Genomic DNA, 22,052 nt, shown 5'->3' with positions numbered 1-22,052 from the left:
ATCAGGATGCGCCCGGACAGCGTTAGCAAAGGGTTCTAAAACCAGTAGAAACAAAAGGGGGGACAGAGGGCAGCCTTGCCTTGTGCCATTCGAAAGGGTAAACTTGGCAGACAATATCCCGTTGAGGGCCACTCGCGCAGTCGGGGCATCATACAAAGCTTTAATACACGACAAGAAAGCCTTGCCAATGCCAATTTTATCTAATACCCTAAACAAGAAGGACCAGGTTACGCGGTCAAATGCCTTCTCAGCGTCCATGGAGGCAAGGACCATCGGGAGTTTGAATTTGTGCGCATGGGAGATAATGTTGATGACTTTGATGGTGTTGTCCCTTGCCTCCCGCCCGGGGACAAACCCCACCTGATCAGAGTGAATGAGAAAGGGGAGGAAAGGTTGGAGGCGATTTGCTAAGATTTTGGAAAACAATTTCAAATCAACATTGATCAGGGATATGGGGCGGAAACTGCTACACAAGTCAAGATTCTTATCGGGCTTAGGAAGAACCACGATATGAGCGGTTAACGAGTGTGGGTCAAATTTAGAGCCCTGGGCAATAGCATTGAAGTAAGTAACCAACTGTGGGCCTAGGACGGGAAGGCATTTTTTATAATAAAGGATCGTAAAGCCATCCGGGCCAGGGCTTTTGCCCGCAGGGGAATTTTTAACAGCTGCAGCAACCTCGGCCAGGGAAATGGGGCTATCCAAGAGCTCCCTAGCGTCAGACGGTAAAACTCGGGTAATAAATGCTGATAGGTAGTCAGCGGAAGCTGCATCCAAGTCAGAGTGGGGTGCCCCCGGGCGAGGCAAATTGTATAAGGACATATAATACTGCCTAAAGCATTCAGCTATCTTGTCTGAGTGGAAATGAAGCCGATTGGTATGATCCCTAATGCGAGCAATGAACGCCTGTGCCCGTTTTGCTCTCAAAGCCCTCGCCAAAAGCCTGCCCGGCTTATCACCAAACTCATAAAATTGTCGCCGCACCAGCAAAAAGTTGCGCTTCGTCCTAGTGTCAAGAAGGGAAGCCAAACGAGCCCGAAGGGCTGTAAGTTCAAGTTGAAGGGAGGGGAGTAAGGTTAATTTATGTCTGGACTCTAAGCGAGCTATCTGTTTCGTAAGCTCTAGGATAGTAGCCAAATTCATTCGCTTAATAGATGCACCCAACTTAATAAGGTGACCCCGAATAACAGCTTTATGAGCCTCCCAAACTACCGGGATGGGGACATCAGGTGTAATATTATCCTCAAAGTAGCGAGTGATATGGGACGACAATTGGGAAATATGATGAGGATTACTCAGCAAATTTTCATTCAGTCTCCAGTGCCAGTTGGTTTTAGGAATATCAGTTAGCTTGAGAGTCAAAAAGACAGGGGCATGGTCGCTAAGAGAAGTAATCCCTATTCTAGCCGAATGCAGGACCGACAAGTGGAAATGGGAGATGAAAAAGGTGTCAATACGAGAATATCTACAGTGACTAGGTGAAAAATATGTATAGTCCCTCACATCTGGATGAAGAGTTCTCCATGCGTCCATTAATTGGTTCAGTTTCAAATATTTAAGTACTTTCCGTATCGCGGAGAAGGGAATGTGAGAACTCCCCGAAGAAGTATCGACCCTAGGGTCAAAAACCATATTAAAATCGCCGCCTAAAATGGTGATACCCTCCTGGAAGTCGGCCAACCTATTTAGGATAGAAATGAAAAAACGAACGTGGTTGCTGTTGGGTGCGTATATATTAGCTAGAGTGATTTTTTGGGAACCCACATAACCCTTAACAAAAATAGCGCGGCCCTCGACATCCTTCCATGTCTCCAATAGTTGAAAGCGAATCGACTTATGTAAGAGGATAACAACCCCTTTTGTCTTAGAGGAATGAGAGCTAGAGAGAAACGATTGTGTGAAGTGTCTATTTAAGAGTGGGAATTCCCTATCGGCAGTATAATGAGTTTCCTGCACGAAGGCCACTTGTGACTTAGAAGCATGTAAAAACGCAAGAAGTTTAGAGCGTTGCTGGGGTTTATTAAGGCCTCTTATATTTAAAGAGACCAATTTAAGAGTATCACTGGACATTTGGCGGCAGACGAGAACACAGCACGCCGAACTGCAGGACCACTGACCCCCTGGGACACATAAAATAAACAACAAACCATAACAAAAACCAGCACATAGTGTATAACGGATGGATTATGTGCAACGAAAAAGGGATGTCATCCCGGATGATGACAAAATATCGAATAGGAGGTTGAGCAGGGGGACTGCAAGCAGGCCCCATTACCACTATCCACTACAGGACAGGATGGCTCTGAGGGGGGACGCCAGGGGAGGCAAGTAGGACAAGGAACCTATATGGTTCAAACACCAAAGAAAAGAAAACAGGGGGAATCACGTCCCCGTCTACGGAACACACAAAAAAAAAAAAAAATGAGCAATATGTGGACCGCGTGGGGTCTAGGTAACATACAAGTATATAAAAGACCGCAGCACGGGCGGCTATGTGTATATATGAAAATAAATAAAAAAAAAAAAAAAAAAAAAAAAAAAAAAAAAAAAAAAAACGATGATGACGGTGCAGTACATGACACACGCCGATCGATTGGAGGCAAAAAACACTTTAACGAAAACAAAAGAAAAACTGACTACCAAAATGCCCAACTCAATCGGCCCGAGGCACCTCACCTACATGGATCCGGAAATCTGGGAGTAAGGCCCAAGGTGAGTAGAGCACAATCCCTACTGAAGGGAGAGCCAAGTGCAACATGAAATTATAGAAAGAGACCGCGCCATGGGCGCAATGTGTGTGGTAACGTAAAAAAACAAAAAAAAAAAAAAAAAAAAAAAAAAAAAAAAAATAAAAAAAAAAAAATAAACAAAATCGCAGTGTCGGTGTAAGGATGCAAAACAGTACAATCACTGTGAGATCGGAGGCATATCACGCGAAAGATACACAACAAAGGAAAAATAGTAAATTAACTACCACCATGTACCGGCTCAGTCGACCCAAAACACCTTAGCAATGCGACGCAGGAGTCCCGGGAACGGTAAGAAAGGTGAGTAAAACACCGTCCACACTGGTGAGAAGTCCAAAGGCAGCAAACAATAAAGTAGAAATAAGTCACAGTGCAGGGCAAATGGTGCCCGAGAATCCAAAGAAGGAACAAAAAGTAGAAAAGAAAGCCCGTCGCTCCATAACTTCAGCCGGTCTGCTCCGCTGTGGCAGCTGCATGACGAATCCTCTTCCTACGATGCTTCGGCGTCGACCACGTCCTGGCTGGTTCCACGAGCGGTTTCGTAGTCGGTAACGAAAGTTCCCAATTCGGGACAGAGATCCCAGGTAGGTCGAGGTGAACGAGGAAAGATTCCAGATCACCATGTTGGCGAAGTGTGAAAACCTCTTGATCCTTGCGAGCTATTAGGACAAACGGGAAGCCCCATTGATACGGGATATTTGCGTCCCGCAATGCCGCCGTTATGGGCTTAAGAGCCCGTCGTTTTTGTAGGGTTATCGGGGATAAATCCTGAAAAATAGAGAGTTGCTCACCCTCGTAGATCACATCTCCAGCTTGGCGGCAAGCCTTCAGGACAGCCTCCTTCACTGAATAGTCGTGAAAACAGCAGACCACGTCCCGTGGTGGTGCAGATGGAGGACCCTTCGGGCGAAGCGCTCTGTGGGCTCTGTCAAACTGAATGACTGTGTCACTTGGCTGGTGCAGTAATTGGTTAAAAATGGATTGCAATGTTGTGCGAATATCAGCAGCCACAACCGATTCAGGTATGCCCCTTACTCGAAGGTTGTTGCGTCGGCCCCGGTTGTCTAAATCTTCTAGCTGGCGCTGTAGAGATTTGCAAAGGTCCGATTGATCGCGTGACATAGCGGATAAGGTGTCCACCGTCTCGCATGTTTTCACCTGATCCTCCTCCAGCGCAGCTACCCGGTCGCCAATATGCTGGACATCCTGCTTAATGGAGACGAGGTCAGCCCTCACACCCTGCAAGGCCTGGTCCAGCGCGGTATCAATCACTGCGACCAAGTCAGCCTTAGTCGGTAGATTCTTCAATGCCTCTTGCCATGAGGAAGGTGCCGCAGGATGGTCCTGGGACGCACAGTCCTGATCAATAAATGCGTCGTCCGAGCACTCACTAGCCCGACTGGAAGGGGAAGACGCCATCTTGGGAGCATGGCCGCGTGCCTCTGAGTCGCGCGAACCTCGGAAAAAAGGCCGAACCGAGGGAGCCAAGGGCTTCTCCTGCGCGCCCGGGGGTTTCGGAGTGCCCACGGAGCGGTTAGATTTCCCCATCTCGCGGTTAGTAAGTAAAAAGCGTAATAAGTTCCGTGACGGTAAACGGAGCTGCGGTCTCAAGCAGCCATCTTGCCTCGGCGCTGGCTCCGCCCCCATGTGTATTTTTTCTTTAAAAATACATTTTTCTTTAAAATAGCACCAAACTTTTAGGGTGCGGCCTATAATCGAGCAATAAAATTAAAATTTTATTTAGAGAATAAAAAAAAAGCAACGTGTGTTTGAACTTAAACCATGGATACATTATTTTCTTCTAAATTAATATATCTTATATAGCAAGGGGTAAAATTAAATGCACATAAAACAAAAGATTTTAAGACTCTTTCTATGGCTAAAAAAATAAATGGGTGGGTTTGGGTATTCATCTCTACGTCTAATGTTGCATTTACCTACAAAATATTTAGTAATATGTATTCAATATATTTTCCAGTTTACTATGAACTACAAAATCAGTCTCTGCAGGTAAACTTTGGGAGAAACCAGACCACAGTCACCGAGTTCATTCTCCTGGGATTTCGAGGTCTTCAAAGCTTCAAGATACCCGTCTTTCTTTTACTTCTGATTTTCCATCTTGTAACATTATCTGGAAACCTTCTTATTATATGGTTGGTTGTATCCAACAAGGCTTTACATTCTCCGATGTACTTCTTCCTTACACACCTGTCCCTATGTGACACATTTCTGACTTTATGTATCGTACCTGAAGCCCTGTGGCTTATATGGCATGGCGGAGGGACTATGTCCTTTTTGAGTTTTATTGTTTTGCTTGCTCTGAAGCTTCAGAGTGTTTACTTTTGTCTGTAATGGCTTACGACCGGTATCTGGCCATCTGTTACCCTCTGCACTATAATTATCTGATGAGCCCTGTGCTTTGCCGTACGTTGGTTACCGTATCTTGGCTGTTAGGTTTTTCCGTGGCATTGACCGACACAGTCTCAATAACTCAACTTCAATTTTGTGGACCAAATACCATTGACCATTTCTTTTGTGATTTTTCTCCAATACTTGATCTTTCTTGTTCAGACACCTCTTTTATCGAGGTAGGAGCTCTCATAATGTGTATACCAGTGACTGTCTCCCCATTGATCGTTATTGTAGTTTCCTATGTATATATTGTCCTTGCCGTACTTAGGATCCCATCCATAAATGGAAGATGGAAAACCTTCTCTACCTGCAGTTCTCACCTAACTGTGGTGTCCATATACTACGGTACTCTCATAGGGATTTATATGATACCAGCCAGAGGAAAATCAGTAAATTTTAGCAAAGTCTTATCCTTACTGAACACAGTGGTGACTCCGATGATTAACCCGATCATCTACAGCTTGAGAAATAATGATATCAAGAAAGCCTTAAAAAAATGCTTTGGGCTCTTACTCCGGCCAGGACACCAGCGATGAACCCATTCAGTGCCATACAGATCCAGCGTTGTAGATCTGTATGGCACTTCAGAGCTGCGTTTGCACTGTGGCAAGCCAAAGTTTAGCTACACAGTGTGACAACTGTCCTAAAAACGACCATTAACGACCATTAAGGATCATAGCAGCCCACCCCAAGCATCAGGGGCTCGCTATTATAGTTTGTGGGGAGGATCGTAAACACAAGTGGTTCCCACCTGCTGGATATCAGATCCAGGTGCAAATATTAGCCATGGAGCTCTGTGCCTTGTAAGTCCTTACCCAAATCTGCGTACAAGCTCCCCAGTCTTTAGAGGCTCTGGTAATTGGGGAAACATGAAACTCTGTACCAGGGGAAGAAGTAGTCTTAATGGACCCACTGTACCTACTCCCCAAAAGCAGAACCCCTTCCAAGGCCAGGGCCCATAGTCTGTAGGGAGGAGGCTGTCTCCCAGGCTCCTTCCAGGAGCCCAAGGCACAGAGACTTACATGCCAATAAAAATACATTATATACTTCTATGTATCACACGATCATTGTCCTGATCATTTGAGAGACCTACACGTTGCTAGTGCCACACAAGTGACTTGTTTAAGCTACTAGTGAACTGATGTCATACCTCAAGGACCCACATCACTGCCAATATGTGACACCTTTGGCAAATTTGGCACCCCCAAACAAACCCATCCTATTCGTAGCCAACTATGCTGTTTATATTCCACAAATTGAGACCTTGCTCCAGTTGATACCATAGTTTGTGGTAAACAATGCCTATGTTGTAACTAAGTTTAGCTTACCTCACTAGGCTTCGCGGGTATTTTAGTAAGGTTGTGTAATTACTGCAGACCAAATAACATTTCCAGATTCTACTTATATAGTACCCGCATATTCTGTAGCAGTATTACAATCAGTGGGAAAACTTAAATTCACACACGATGACAAACTAGTACAAAATGAACAAAAGGCCCTGCTCTTCTGATCTTACAATCTAGTCACTGGTTAAGGGGGAAGTGAAACAATAGGATAGGACTGCTTGGATGGGGGTGAGTTGATAGGCTCTGGATAATCTGTTGAAGTTGTTGATCGTTCAGATGGCTTTGTTTGAAAAGATGGGTTTTCAGAGAACTTTTGAAAGTGTTGAGGATGGATTGAAGCAATAGCCCAGACGGGATATCACAAGAAAGCAGATTAATATTTTGGTTGTTTCTTGTGTAAGAAATGTGTAGATTAAGAATATGTTTTTCAGGTGAAGGCAGGATTTGGTGAGGGACTGGATGTGAGGGATGCAGGAGAGAGCAGAGTCAAGTGTGACACCATGGCAGAAAACTTGGTCTGTCAGTTGGGTAGTGGAGTTGTCAACCGTAAGGGATATGTTAGGAACTGTGGACAGAGCAGATGGCGGGAGTACCATATACTCGGTCTTGGAGATGTAGAGCTTTAGGTCATGGAACACCATCCATGGTGCAATTCCTTAAAGACTGTCGGTGAGATGAGTTAGTAGAGGGTGAAAGGTCAGGAGTAAAAATATAGATTAGGGTGCATATCTGTATTTAGGCGGCACTGGAAGCCAAAAGAAAGATAACAGTTGTCCGAAGGAAGAGGTGTTGATGCAGAAGAGGCCTATCACGACTAACCCATGAGCCAGAAAACAGGTAGTTCCTATTAGCAAAGACCAAGCACACACACAGGCCGAGCGAGGTACAAAAAGGGTAATCCAGAAAGCGAAGTCGAGTCACAGGGGATCCGGTACACTAGTAGGCAGGAAAAATAAACGCTTGGGTATAGAGGCAAAGTCCAGCTCATACCTGAGCAAAGGTTTCTGGGAGAAACTAAAAATAAAAAAATACTGTATGTGGATAGTAATTATTAGACTTGGGCACCAGGGGGCTCTTCGTCTTCGCGCTCGTCTTCGTCAAAAAAAAAAAATCTTCGTATTCCGCGAATATCCTGTCTTCTCTTCGGGCAAATATTCGTTTTTTCTTCGGTTTTTCCGTACTGCAGCAGCTCTGGCGCCAGTAGTTTAAATGTGCGTATCAGCAACTCTATTGGTCCAATGAGCACACTACCATATATAGCTAATATATTCTCGGGCAGAATTTTATGCTACTCAATGTAAAACCAACAGAGGGCAGCATTCTGCCCGATGATATATTAGCCATATGTGGCAGTGTTCATTTTCATTTATTAATTATTTAAATAAAACATATTCCCATGATCCTCTGGCCTCCCCGCACTCGCAGACATTAATTCTGTCGAACTTGCAAACTCTTTTTTTCTATTTTTTTTGTTGTTTTTGTATTAAACCATTACACGAAAGGATCATGGGAATATATTTGCCACATATGGCTAATATATCTTCGGACAGAATGCTGTCCTCTGTTCCATATGCTTGAAATCCAGTTATTTATTATGCTACTTAATGTAAAACCAACAGAGGGCAGCATTCTGTCTGAACATATATTAGCCATATGTGGCAGTGTGCTCATTTGCATTTATTCAAATAAAATACATTCCCATGATCCTTCCGTGTAATGGTTTAATACAAAAAAAACCCCCAAATAAATAGAAAAAAAGAGTTTGCAAGTTCGACCAGCGGATCATGGGAATATATTTTATTTAAATAATTAATAAATCAAAATGAACACACTGCCACATATGGCTAATATATCTTTGGACAGAATGCTGCCCTCTGTTGGTTTTACATTGAGTAGCATAACAATTTATTAAGCTACTCAATGTATCGTACCAACAGAGGGCAGTATTCTGTCCGGAGTTATAATAAGTTTGTTGGTCGCTGGCACGGACTTTTAACTGTTGCAGCAGGGTCCCAGGTTTTTTTTTTCTTTTCTGCATAGCAACTAGTGATAAAGGGCCGTGCGAGTGAGCCTATTGGTCGCTTGCACGGCCCTTTACCCTACGGATTTCGGCTCCCATTATCCAGAAATTTTGGTGCTTAATTTCTTTATATTTTATTTATAGTGCTTTTTAAAGTTATATTTATATTCATTTATAATTCTTTGTATGTCTTTGGTGTAGAGGTCTTTGCCCCGTTTTGGTTCTTGGGCCCTTGGCCGGTTCCTCCCAGTGTCTTTTCTGCTACCTCTGCCACATGTGCTCTCTTTCTCCGGCGACCATCTTGGTTTCTATATTTCATTAGTTTTTGAAAGATTAGTTCAATCCTGTCTTATTTGAGGTGATCCCTGTGCCCAGGGTGTTTGTCTATTTGGAGGTGAGCCCTCCATTTTGAAAAACATCCGCTGTTTCGGACCAGCTTATTTATATACTGTCATGGGCCAGCATGCATTGCATCCTTCATCAGTAATAATGGATAGACTTGTGCATTCGTCTTCGGGCGAACATGAAAACGAACACGAAGAGTCCGTTTTTTTGTTCGTTCCGAAAAAACGTAGAAGAGAATACAGTGTCGGTAAAACATAGACGAAGACGAAGACTCACACATGAAGAATCTTCGTGATCGTCTTCGTCTACTAATCTCCCCGGTCCCTTCCCCATCTAGCCTACCTTATCTCACAGCATTGCGGGAGTTGACTGAAGTGGAAATCCTCAGGTTGGCAGTCAGGGGTTAAAGGGCAGTGCGAGTGAGCCTATTGGTCACCTGCAGGGTCTTCCTCTGGCATCAACCAATTTCCACTCCCGTTAACCCCTGCGATGCTGCGTTGGATAACGGGAGCAGAAATCCGTAGGTTAAAGGGCCCTTATCACTGGTTGCTATGCAGAAAGGGAAAAAAAAACCTGCTGCAACAGTTAAAAGTCAGTGCCAGCGACCAACAAAGTTATTCTGCTACTCAATGTAAAACCAACAGAGGGCAGCATTCTGTCCAATGATATATTAGCCATATGTGGCAGTGTGTTCATTTTCATTTATTAATTATTTAAATAAAATATATCCCCATGATCCGCTGGTCTCCCCGCTGCAGCAGTTAAATGTCCGCGAGTGCAGACATTAATTCTGTCGAACTTACAAACTTTTTCTTTTTATTTATTTTGGGGTTTTTTTTGTATTAAACCATTACACGAAAGGATCATGGGGATATATTTTATTTGAATAAATCCAAATGAGCACACCAGCATATATGGCTAATATATGTTCGGACCACATCTGCCCCTGTGGCCCCGGCCACTATCCCTTTGGATTCTGACCCCGAGAAATCTGAGGAGGCAGGCCACTCTAAGCGCCCTTGGAAGGGTAATAGTGCCTCTGCTGGTAAAGGCAGGGCCCCAGCAAAAGCATCCAAAAAACCTCTGCCACCTACCTGCCCTCTGGATATGAGGGTGCTTTTCAACTCCCACTGTCTATAGTGGATGCATGGCAGGTGGACTCTGCGGATGAGTCTGAGCTTCTGTTAACCTGGCTTCGTCTAGGACCATAGATTCACGCTTCGTCCGTGTCTGGTGGATGAGCCCCACCATACCGAACCCCATTACTCTATGGAAGCATCCATCACCCCCATTCGGCTTCTACCTTGACGGACCTCCTGGTCCTTGACCCAACCGGCTCCTCTTTATTTGACCCCACCACGATGCGCCACCCCAGGGCCACTGAGTGGAATCCACCAGAGGATATTGCACTATACTTACACAAGTGGCTGCGCAGACCCTGGAGGCGCGTAACAAGCTTCAGGCTGAGTGTCCCCGCCCCTCGCTCCCGGACAAGCTGGCCGTTACCCCAGAGTTTGACCCTAATGTGGTCGCTCTCCTGTCTTAGAATAAGAGAGATCCTAGGAAGGGTCTGGAACAGGGTCTCAAGTCCGCTCAGGATAAGATCCTGGATTTAGTGGGGCCGGTCGCTCAAATCCTCTCCCTGGCTGACCAAGCGTTCCTGCAGGCCACTCCCTTGGATCCTAAACTTATCCGGGAGTGGGCCTTGCTTGTGATCTGCCTAATAGGCATCGCCAATGTAGCTGTGGCCATGGAACGGCATAAGACGGCCCTCCTACGGATGGACCCCCGTCTGACAGAGCTGGGATCAATGGATCTCGTTGCGGCAGCCAACAGTCTGCAGTTTGGGGGCGCTTTTGTGAAGAAGCCTGACAGGCATGTGTCCCTGATGGCCTGCGATGTTCTCCATGATAAAGGTGTTCCAGACTGGCCCTTGTTTTTCCGGCGGGGCCGTTTCGCTAGCCGCTCATCCTATCAAGGCTCAAGGGCTTTCCAGCAGGCACAGTCGGCCTATCACGGTTCCTTCCAGCATCGCTCTTTCACACCTAGAGGAGGAAGTAGAGGCAATCCCCAGGGGTCGCTCTGGATTCGCTTACCTCTGCTTACTTGTGCTCCCTTAGCCTGGGACAACACACTTTCCCCGGTTCCCCAGTCACTCGCCGAAACTCAGTGTAGGGTAAAACCAAACGAAGACTGATTTATTTTAGACACACAGGGCTGGATATATCCAGCAAAACATACATTAACATAAAAAAAATATATTGGGATACAAACCGCCCCTTAATCTACCTCCCAGAGACAACAGGGGCAGTAACGAGGTTAACAATACAATAGCGTCCCAACCCCCACTATCTATTACTGGCCAAATCAGTTCAAGGGATGGCCGGGGTAAATGTCTGTAGTAGTGGAAGGGGGGGCAACATAATAATGCACCATGGGGTGGAGAGGTCTTATATTAAATGAAATATCCCTGGTGGCAGATCCTGGCTGTCTGCTGGAGATAATCCCCTCAGCAAGTAATGGGATGATATTGTGGGGGGTAGCCACAGAAGTCCTTACAAACCCAGGGCCCATAGTCAATAGGGAGGAGGCTGGCAGTCAGGCCTCTCCAGTGGTCCCAGTGATGGAGGGTTCCGTCACAATCACTATAATTTTTGAATCACTTGGTAACAATCACTGCTTCAACATCATCTTTATCTAAAAGCAACCAGAGTAAAGCAAGCCTTACTCTACACAATCTTAATTGACGCCTACAGAGAACAATACATTTTAGAACAATTCTATCAGTTCAAACATTTCATTTTTCTTCCAATATGTTTGAAATCAATGAGACGGAAGTGATAGAGATCCTGCTGTTGGGTTTCCTGAATCCTCGCATTTCTAATGTTTTTCTGTTTGTTTTGTTTCTTCTTATCTACATGCAAATAAGGTCAACAATAACAATCTGGATCACTCTGCAAGGTCCTACCATCTAATAACTCATTTAGTCGCTGTACACCCGGAATTGGGCTCTTCTCTGGTATAGCAGCTAAAATAATAAATATCATTATGTTCACATGTAATTATACAGTACATTTACCCACCAAAATAAACCCCACCCCAGCTGAAGACTGAAGATGGTTGACCCTAAGCATCCCCAGGTTCCTTCCTGAGTGCATGGCTGGGTCATCTAACCCCTTCCGCCTATACGAATCCAGTGGTCTCTGCTCTTTGCTTATCCTCTTGCCCCATAACACTGCCATTAAGCCGCAGATTATGAAAACTTTACAGTATGCTGTCATTTAAAAAAAAAATCTAAATCTTCAGGTTACTTCAGGTTACAAATTAATAAAATGTGTTGGGATTTGTCATTATTGCTGTAACGAGGCTCCATCTCTGCAAATCCCCAGTGTTCTTGTACAGAGACAACGTCATGTTCTTTGCACAGTATAAAGACCTCTGAAAGAGTTATTGTCTGTTACTTCACTGAACTTCTGGTTACAGAAACTAAGCCGGGTCTTACCAGAAAATAACATTTCCAAATTTGGTTGATTCTTATCAAAATATTGGAGAAGACCTTTATTTAGTCTTCCTACCAGGTGGTGGAACAGGATGCAGCGGAGAGATACATTCATCAAGCTTCCATATTTTTAATCTGATGGTAAAAAAAGGAAATTAATGCAAATAAATAACATTTATTTTGTTTGTAATTTTGTAAAATATTCTAATACATTTTCTAACCTCAATTAAGAAATGGACCATATATAATTATTAGTATAGGCAATAGTCAAAGATATGTAATTATTGTTCATAAATAAATGATAATTAAGATATATTAAAAGGTTTCAATTATAAGCTTCAAGGTTTCCTTGACCTTAAATATAGAATAAAGGATTTGCTAAACAGGCAGTCTATAGATAGGATAGTAGCTTGCTAATGCATGGTATAGTTGTAACTCTAAAAGGGCATTACAATATACGTACAGCGACCACCTAAAATAGGGTTTAGACGTAAAGATCTTAGTGAGCATGTTTACCTAATTAGGTGAAGACCAATAGACTGACATCATTTTCAAATGGCATATAAGCTAGGCCTGTGTAAGACATGGAGAGGCATGGGAAGAGAGGTCGAGTGAAGATGTACTTGCCATCCACAGACACTTCACGTCCCAACACTCCCTCCCTCCATCCTCAGGAATGCATAGGACAGATGTCATGAACTAAATTCCTTTCCAAGGTTTTGTAAGACTTGTTTCGTATTATTTTTGTTATCTTCTTTTTATATTCTTCTTTTATTTTTGTTCGTATTAAATGTTTTACCTTTGTTTGCATCTAAGTGACTCTGCCTATTTTTGACGCACATACATTTATATGTGAACCAATTATTTGAAGTTTGTATTGGCCCTATATATTTTCTTACAAATTTTAAATGAGATCCATCTTTATATCGTAGTATAACTTTAAAAAACATAATTATATATATATATATATATATATATATATATATATATATATTGATAGATTAATAGAGAATTAATTTTATGGATGTTATTACTAAGAAATATTTTAGATTATTTTCTCTACTTTTCTATTATATTATTATATTCCTTATATTTCTCTTGAACGTCTTAGTTGGAACTGCAGATATGTGAGTCCAGAATGTGAGTGCTGTTGACCAAAACTGTTGTCTTGACTTCTCAACTAAATTGCACTTTTTGGCCAATGGAACATTATTATGTATTTTTTTTTATAATTTTGCAATCCGTATAATGATCTATATGACATTTTATAATTCAGGCTGGGTGAAAACAGAAATGCACAAGGCTACATGATTTGGTCAACTTTTCTTGTTATTTCCAATTTAGCAGGTTTTGGATACAGACTGGAAACCTCTAATATCTTTGATCTCAAGATCTCGAAACATAACATTGACTGCTTTTTCCAGTATTTGGAGGATTGAAGAGGACTAGATAACCAGAGAATAACTTGGTTTTACTGTTAATATTTTCTTTATAACTTGGCAACAATCACTACGTTAACATCATCTTGGTGTAAAAACAACCAAATTATCTGCTTTCCTCTACAACAATATTCAAGAGCAACTTCACCCTGCAAGGGTAGGCTGGAAAAAAATGTGTGTTTAGTAAAATTCAGCTCAACTATTTAATTTTTTTTTCAAAGTTGTAGAATATGTTCAACGAGACAGAAGTGGTGGAGATTCTGCTGTTGGGTTTTCAGAATCCACAGAATGTAAACTCTTTTTTGTTTGTTCTGTTCCTTGTGATCTACATCTTGACGTTAGTCGGGAACCTGCTGATTATTATATTGGTGGCAAAGTTTCAGAGGCTGAAATCTCCCATGTATTTCTTCATCACTCAGTTATCGGTGTGCGATATCCTTGTATCCACCATCATAGTCCCCAACATGCTCCATGTTTTAATCAGCGGGGGAAGCAAAATATCTTTAGCTGGCTGCATCTCTCAGTTTTACTTTTTTTCTATTTCAGAAGGCACTGAGTGTCTCCTTCTCGCAGTGATGTCCTATGATCGGTATTTGGCCATTTGTCACCCCCTGCGTTACACGTCCATCATGGGTTTTAGGCTTTACCTCCAACTCATTCTCATTTCTTGGCTTTTGTCATGTATATTTTCATTATCTGTTGCCCCATTCCTTTCTATTTTAGAGTTCTGTGGTCGTGTCATTGACCATTATTTCTGTGATCTTGCTCCTGTTGCAGACTTATCTTGTACAAAACATACTCTTGCTGAACTTGTAGATTTTATCATAGGCATACCATATGTAGGTGTCCCTTTCTTCTTTATTAGTTTTACTTATGTCTCAATTTTTATCACCATCCTTGGAATCTCCTCCAGCATCGGGAGACAAAAAGCCTTCTCCACCTGCAGTTCCCACTTGACTGTAGTGTGTGCCTACTATGGGACTCTAGTAATAGTTTACATTGCCCCCACCAAAAGGCATTCTTTTAACGTTAATAAATTATTCTCTCTTCTATTTTCAATGCTATGCCCATTTTCTAACCCGATTATATACAGTCTTAGGAATGAGGATATCAAAATAAGTTTGAAAAAGTTTCTGTCAAAGAGCCCAAAGAGAATCTAAAATACATCTTCATAAATGATCTGTCCTTTGCTTTCCTCTTTCAAAGATACAGAAGAAGAAGAGATAAACACGGCAAAATTGTGGTAATCTATATAGTTCTCTTCTTTGACCCGAGTGGTTACTGGGATTCAAAGCTCATTTCTAGTTTAGATGAGATATTATGGGAAACTGAGACCAGAGCTTATCAGGTAAATTCTAGATACACCATATTGTTCCCCCATATTCTTAGTTGATTGTGTTCACTAAACAAAATTGTTACACTTCATAATATAATTTGCAACCAATATACAGTATACTGGTAATAACGCTATGCTTACATTAGTAATAGTAAGAAATTACTTAACACATAAGAGTGATTCATTTATCTGATGTACTTTGCCCATGAACTCTTTCACAATGTGTACTGCAACACAGATTATGGGCACATGGTTACGGATTGCGCAAGACACCAAAAATGCCATGGTGGAGTCGGGCCCCCTGAAAAGGTTCCACTTTTCTGGTACGGAGGGGGGAGTGGATGAAGATTTCAGTGGTCCGTCCCTTGGATGGAAGGAGCAAGAAGATTCGGCCATCCTACACGCCTTCTGGCCAGGGGTGGAAGGAAGGGGTCACAAATGCCTTCGTAGAGTGCAGCCCCTCAAGAATCAAGGAAAGGGACCTGGTGTCCATCGTGGTTTTCTGGCACTTGGCACTTTTTTTTTTTTTTTTTACAGCCGAGCCACTGACCTTGGGGCTTCAATAAATAAAATATAAATATGCTACAAAATGTTCTGACATTGTTACTTTTGTCTTGATTATCTACTCCCCATCTTGACCACTCTCCATTTCGTTGGTTCTTCTGGGGACGTCAGTAATCTTATATCCCAAGGCTCTCATAAAGAAGCCAGCATGTCCTATTGTGGTGTAAATGACTTATAAATTCTCTGGACAAAGGAGAAGAGAGTTCTTATAACTGCAGGTAAAATGAGGAAGCAGATTGAACTACAAGTGTCATGTATCTTTCAAATTTGTGATTTGTGAGTGACTGAATTTCATCTTCTCCATCAAAGAGTATGAGTGGTATCAGAAGCACGAATAAAAAGATATAATTCCTTGGGTTTTGCTTTTTTGAATCCATTAAGTACAGATCATTAAAGATACTGTGTTGAGTCGACAGGCTGGCCCAGCCGTAGATGTTTTAAGTAGATGGCTATGGCTTTGATGGCAAATGTTATTTCAAGTCTTTTAGATTAACTGAATATTGAATTCCATGAGTAAAGTATCCATACCATCCATTTCTTTCCTACTCAGAAAATAACTCACCGATTCACTAATATGGGATACCTTTATGTGAGTACAATGAGAATGTCCTTGCCCAAATGTATGCTGGCCATATGGACTGTAGAACTTTATTCCTTCAGAGAAGACTGTTACTGCTCAATTTATTTTGCATTTAAGGGGATAGTAGAAACATTATTAAACACTCATCTACACCAGACAAGCCAGAAGGCTTGGTTTTTCCCTCAGAAATCTCATGGTGCTGCCACAACCACAAGGGGTTCTGTGTAGGCGCATGCAAATAAGGTCAACAATAATCACCTTTTGCCTCTATATCCACTTTATACATGGATCCCTTGAAAGTAATTGCCCGCTGTACAAGACAGCCTTTGTCTAAACTCAGGTAAGGTGATGGAAAACCCTTTCACTTAAAATTAAGGGGGTAGTAGAAGCATTATTAAACAATGTAGATGAGAGTTTAATAATGCTTCTACTACTCCCTTAATTTTCAGTGGGAGGGTTTTCCATCACCTTTACCCACCATAACTGTTGTGATTGGTATTTTTCATTTAAGAACCTTGAAAATTTTAATAAAATAATAAAACAACATTGTTTTAAGAAACCGCTTTGTGTTATCATAATATGGGTTTTGCTCTGTGTTTGCTAAGATATTTATGGCTGTTTAGAACATTTATGGAAATTTGCTTTTTCATATAGAAGGCAAGAATTTATTGGATGGAGGAGAAAAACAAAGTTTTACAGTCATTCATTTTTAATTTGCTTAGCAGGTAAACATATGTATTGTCTCTGAAAATGTCAGTGAAAAGGTGTCAGGACTGGGATGGGAGCATAAGGCAGGTAGTGCAGTCCGACCAAGAGACAAGCAATCCATAATAGTCCCACACACACTTTTGAAGTGAGATACACAACAGTTTTCATTTAGGTCCCCTATTTTATTGACGTTTTTCATTTTGGGTCTATTTTCTTCTCTATGTGCCTCACATAAATATAATCAGTCCAGAAGGTCAAGGCAGACTGCACTGGTCTACAACAGGTTTGTCACAGGGCCGGGCTAACAGGCTAATATTTTCGTGTGAAGTTTAGATTTTATAAGGTGTCTTATTTTATAACCGGCCCAGAGACTGAATGTGGCTGCAGCTCCAGTAACCTGTAACCTGGCTAGAGCTCTTAATCGCTCAGCACAGTCCAGACAGCCTGAGTACTGGGGGTTGAATCCCACAATTTGGGTGAAGTTCAAACCATCAGCCGGAACCCTGACTTCAGATATATGGAACGGATCTACAACAGCCGGGAGACGCTGAAAGCTTGGCTAGAAGCTCAGGGTCGGTCAACCAGTGGATAGACTAAAGCTACCCTCGCAACAGAGCTGAGAGAAATGGATCAGTCCCAAGATGCCGAGGAAGAGAGCCTTGGACTGAGCACTCTGCAGAAAAATGTCCAGTGGCATCTGTCTCTGTACCCTGGAGGAGTGACGCCGGAGCAAGTGACGGCAGTCATTAAGTTATGCCACCGGGAGCAGAGCCAGAGAGCATCCATGTCTCCCAGCTTAGGGGAGCCAGAATACCATTCCAGGCAATTCAGCCCTTCAAACTCTGAGGACAAGATAGACCAGTGCCTTACCTTGCAATCGAAGCGGACAAATGGGTGCCGCTCTTGGTGAGTTAACCCACAGGCCGGGCTAGGACAGCATTTGAGTCCATGCCCACCATGGATTGCCAAGACTGATGAGAGGGTCAAGGGATGATTTGCCCGCTTCAGAGTCACCCCAGAAGCACACAGGGTGAAATTCCACAGCCTGCGGAGATCAGAATGGCAATCATCGGGAGAGTGGACCCACTGCATGAGACAGGCAGCTGAAGGCTGGATTCGAGGGCACCATGCCAACACCGTCGAGGAGGTGACCCAACTCATGCTCCGAATGGGTAAGGGACAGAAAACCCCTCACAGTAGATGAAGCTGTGGTTTTGGGGGATGAATATTTGGCTCACGGCGCACTGCTCATATAGACATTCACAAAGAGAGCCCAGCCTATAACGGCCCAGATCCGCCCTGTCTATCCATCCCTTAACCCACCAATGAGGGTCACATCCCAGTTCTCTCGGCCGATCATCAGCAATCCCTCAACATACCCAGCTCGCCCCGGCGCTCTATAATGTAGCCCCATGGGCATGCTCCCCCTACCGTGGTCCGATTCAAGGGGCCCGAGGAATGCCCCCACAGCTACAGAGACTAGAGGGCAGGACCTGCTTCCGATGTGGGCAGGTAAGACACATACAAACTGCTTGTCCTACTGCTACCCGACCCACTGGAAGCCTCCCGGGGCAGACAGCCCCACCAACGGAGTATTGTCTGGGCAATGAGGAGGACTTTGGCATAATACATGAGGTAGTCCCGGTCCGGGCTACTGCAGGAGATAACCAAGATCACCACAGACAGGAGGTCTATCTAAAGCCGTAGCAGTCAGAGTGGCCGGAGGACATGTCCATAGGATACCAACAGCCCGGTACAACTTGATTGGGGCACTGAGACATGTACTGTGGATGCGGGGCTCATGTCTGAACTCCCAGCGGAGGTGCTGCTGGCTAACGACCTGGGACACTTAACCTCAGCCTACCCCGAGACCCAGGGGCATAACTAGAAACCTCAGGGCCCCGGTGCGAAAATCTGTTAAGGGCCCCCCCACCCCCAACCCATCTATCCCTTTCTCACTATCTACCCTCTCCCTCCCTACCCCCCTTCTCACTATCTACCCTCTCCCTCCCTACCCTCCTTCTCATGATCGCCCCTCTCCCTCCCTACCCCCCTTCTCATGATTGCCCCTCTCCCTCCCTACCCCTTCTCATGATCTCCCCTCTACCTCCCTACCCCTCTTCTCATGATCTCCCCTCTACCTCCCTAACCCCCTTCTCACGATCTACCCTCTCCCTCCCTACCCCCTTCTCACGATCTACCCTCTCCCTCCCTACCCCCTTCTCATGATCTACCCTCTCCCTCCCCACCCCCCTTCTCACGATCTACCCTCTCCCTCCCTACCCCCCTTCTCACGATCTACCCTCTCCCTCCCTACCCCCCTTCTCATGATCTACCCTCTCCCTCCCTACCCCCCCTTCTCACGATCTACCCTCTCCCTCCCTACCCCCCTTCTCACGATCTACCCTCTCCCTCCCTACCCCCCTTCTCACGATCTCCCCTCCCCTCCCTACCCCCCTTCTCATGATCTACCCTCTCCCTCCCTACCCCCCTTCTCATGATCTACCCTCTCCCTCCCTACCCCCCTCCTCACGATCTACCCTCTCCCTCCCTACCCCTCCTTCTCAGGATCTACCCTCTCCTTCCCTACCCCCCCTTCTCACGATCTCCCCTCTCCCTCCCTAACCCCCTCTTCATAGCCAACTCTGCTGCAAACAGCTCTGTATCTCTGACTATCTGCTGGAAGATTCTGCCAGGATACTGCAGCGCTCCTCTGAACATGGATTTCAAGCAGGCCTCTGTTCCTAGGCCTCTCTCACAGCATCCTCTGGCATCAAACTCTGAACTCCTCTCCCCAAACTCCCAATGACCCCTTTTTCACCTCATCCATGTGCTTTGCAGTTCGCCATCTGCTGTCACTCCATGAGAACTGCAGGTGAGTCAGTGACATAGCAGCAAGCACTAAAATCCGTTGAGGGATTACATTTTTATTTACTCATTATGTATTCGTTATTTATTCTTTTTTGTATTGCCATGCCTATGAACTCCGGGCCCGTGAGCCTATTCCGTCGTCCAGTCTATGGACAGAATGAACGTTTTTTCTGCACCTTTAAGCGATGCCTCACTTTTATGGTAGACGCTGTGTTTTCCCGGCCGATCGGATAGGTTTGATCCTTCAGTGTTGGAAGTGGTGCGAGGTCGGACTGTGTATTCCCTTCTCCGAGACGCCGGAGAACTCACAGGATCACATATTGTATTTTGTTATTTTCCCTACATGCACATGCGCTCCTGTTTTTGTTGTACCCGCAACTTCTTCAGACGTGGAGCACTACCTGCGTACCAGTGATGCTTGTCAGCGAGCCAGGAAGCAGATGAGCTAATGGAATTAGGGGTTGGGTTCGGTGCACATTGAGAACAAGGATGTTAATATAATTAATGATCTATAGAAGTTCTGTGTGGTTTTAATGAAAGTTTTATTATGAATGGTGGTCTGACCGTTCCTTGGATAGCAGGAGCTATCTGTATGAGGGTACTGACTGACGATTCCTCAGCCCTCCAACAGGGATTGGGTATGGTGACCCTGTTACAGGGTTAACAAGCCAAGGTTGTGGGACAGGAGACAAACAAGATAATCCAGTTAGTAAGCCAAAAATCAATCCGCGAGGTCAAGTGAGGTCAGCAAGCTGTGGCAAGGAACACAAGGTGAATCCCAAACACCTGGATGAAGGTAAGGGACCCCTGAGCTACATGAGTGTTGGTTTGGGGGGGCCTGACACTCTAAATAATTAGTAAGTGTACATTTCAAATACAATAACACTGAAATCTAGCAATCTCAGAAGGTTTCTAGAAACATTTTTAGGGGGCGATAGGATCCTAATATAAAATCTAGATCCTTAAATGTTATACGGGAAATATCTGCCAACCATTTACTTAGGCCTTCCTTTAAACTGGAACAATAAAAACCCAGGAATAACATGCATATAAATCCTTGATGTATAGAGGATAGTAAAAGGACTAAAAACAAGAACAATCTGGTTGTCAGTAAGACGGGTTTTTCATAGATTGTAAAGTTTGGATCACATAACTCTTCGCCACAATGGACAGAGACTGAATGGACGCAAGTTGATTTTCTTGTATTCGTTTTTCCAGTCGGCTTTACTGAATGTCCGAGCTGGACTTTTGCCCAACGTGTGTGAGTACTCACACTTATACTTTAGTGAATAGACCTGTTCGACTAGAATCTGGGTCAATCATTTACTTGAAATTACGCAATACAGCTCTTATCCTCTTGCCCCATAACACTGCCATTAACCCCTTCAGGCTTGTGGGGACAAATGTTAATTTGGTTTTCCTGCAATCGCATTTTCAGCCTACAGAATCACTCCGTGGCAGTTTGGGGGCGGGCTCGGATCGGCTGTGCTGGTCTTCCCAGTCACCTGGGCAGACAGCAGCAGCAGCGCCCCCGCGATCACCATGATTGTGGCGATGTGGGGGCGTTTTTTGGGGATGACGTATGGTATGTCCCTGTCTGGTGGTGACGTGAAAAGGAAGTACCAGGTACGTCCCGGTCCGGAAGGGGTTAAGCAGCAAATTATGAAAACTTTTCTGGGCACTATTAGATGCCAAGGAATATACAGTATGCTGTAATCCAAAAACAAATCTTTAGGTTACTTCAGGTTACAAATTAATAAAATGTGTTGGGATTTGTCATCATTGCTGTAACGAGGCTCCTTCTCTGCAAATCCCCAGTGTTCTTGTACAGAGACAACGTCATGTTCTTTGCACAGTATAAAGACCTCTGAAAGAGTTATTGGCTGTTACTTCACTGAACTTCTGGCTACAGAGACTAAGCCGGGTCATACCAGAAAATAACATTTCCAAATTGGGTTGATTCTTATCAAAATATTGGAGAAGACCTTTATTTAGTCTTCCTACCAGGTGGTGGAACAGGATGCAGCGGAGAGATACATTCATCAAGCTTCCATATTTTTAATCTGATGGTAAAAAAAGGAAATTAATGCAAATAAATAACATTTATTTTGTTTGTAATTTTAAATGAGATCCATCCTTATGTTGTAGTATAACTTGAAAAAAAAAAATATATATATATATATAA

General features: G+C 43.8%; 1 protein-coding gene and 1 pseudogene across 1 annotated transcript; both read left to right on the top strand.

Annotated features, from left to right (window-relative positions):
* The first annotated feature begins 1,651 nt into the window (after positions 1–1,651).
* On the top strand, positions 1,652–5,695 carry LOC128491652 (olfactory receptor 6B1-like; annotated as a pseudogene).
* Positions 5,696–14,038: 8,343 nt separating this feature from the next.
* LOC128491651 (olfactory receptor 11L1-like) lies at positions 14,039–14,968 on the top strand. The gene has a single exon (XM_053463968.1). The coding sequence runs from the start codon at positions 14,039–14,041 to the stop codon at positions 14,966–14,968; it is 930 nt and encodes a 309-aa protein (XP_053319943.1).
* The last annotated feature ends 7,084 nt before the right edge of the window (positions 14,969–22,052 follow it).

Source organism: Spea bombifrons, chromosome 4, assembly GCF_027358695.1.
Source record: "Spea bombifrons isolate aSpeBom1 chromosome 4, aSpeBom1.2.pri, whole genome shotgun sequence".
NCBI classification, from domain to species: domain Eukaryota; kingdom Metazoa; phylum Chordata; class Amphibia; order Anura; family Pelobatidae; genus Spea; species Spea bombifrons.
This window is presented reverse-complemented; position numbering and strand designations above follow the sequence as displayed.

Excerpts from the sequence above, each read along its gene's own strand:
- LOC128491651 (XM_053463968.1), top strand. The coding sequence starts at position 14,039 with ATGTTCAACGAGACAGAAGTGGTGGAGATTCTGCTGTTGGGTTTTCAG.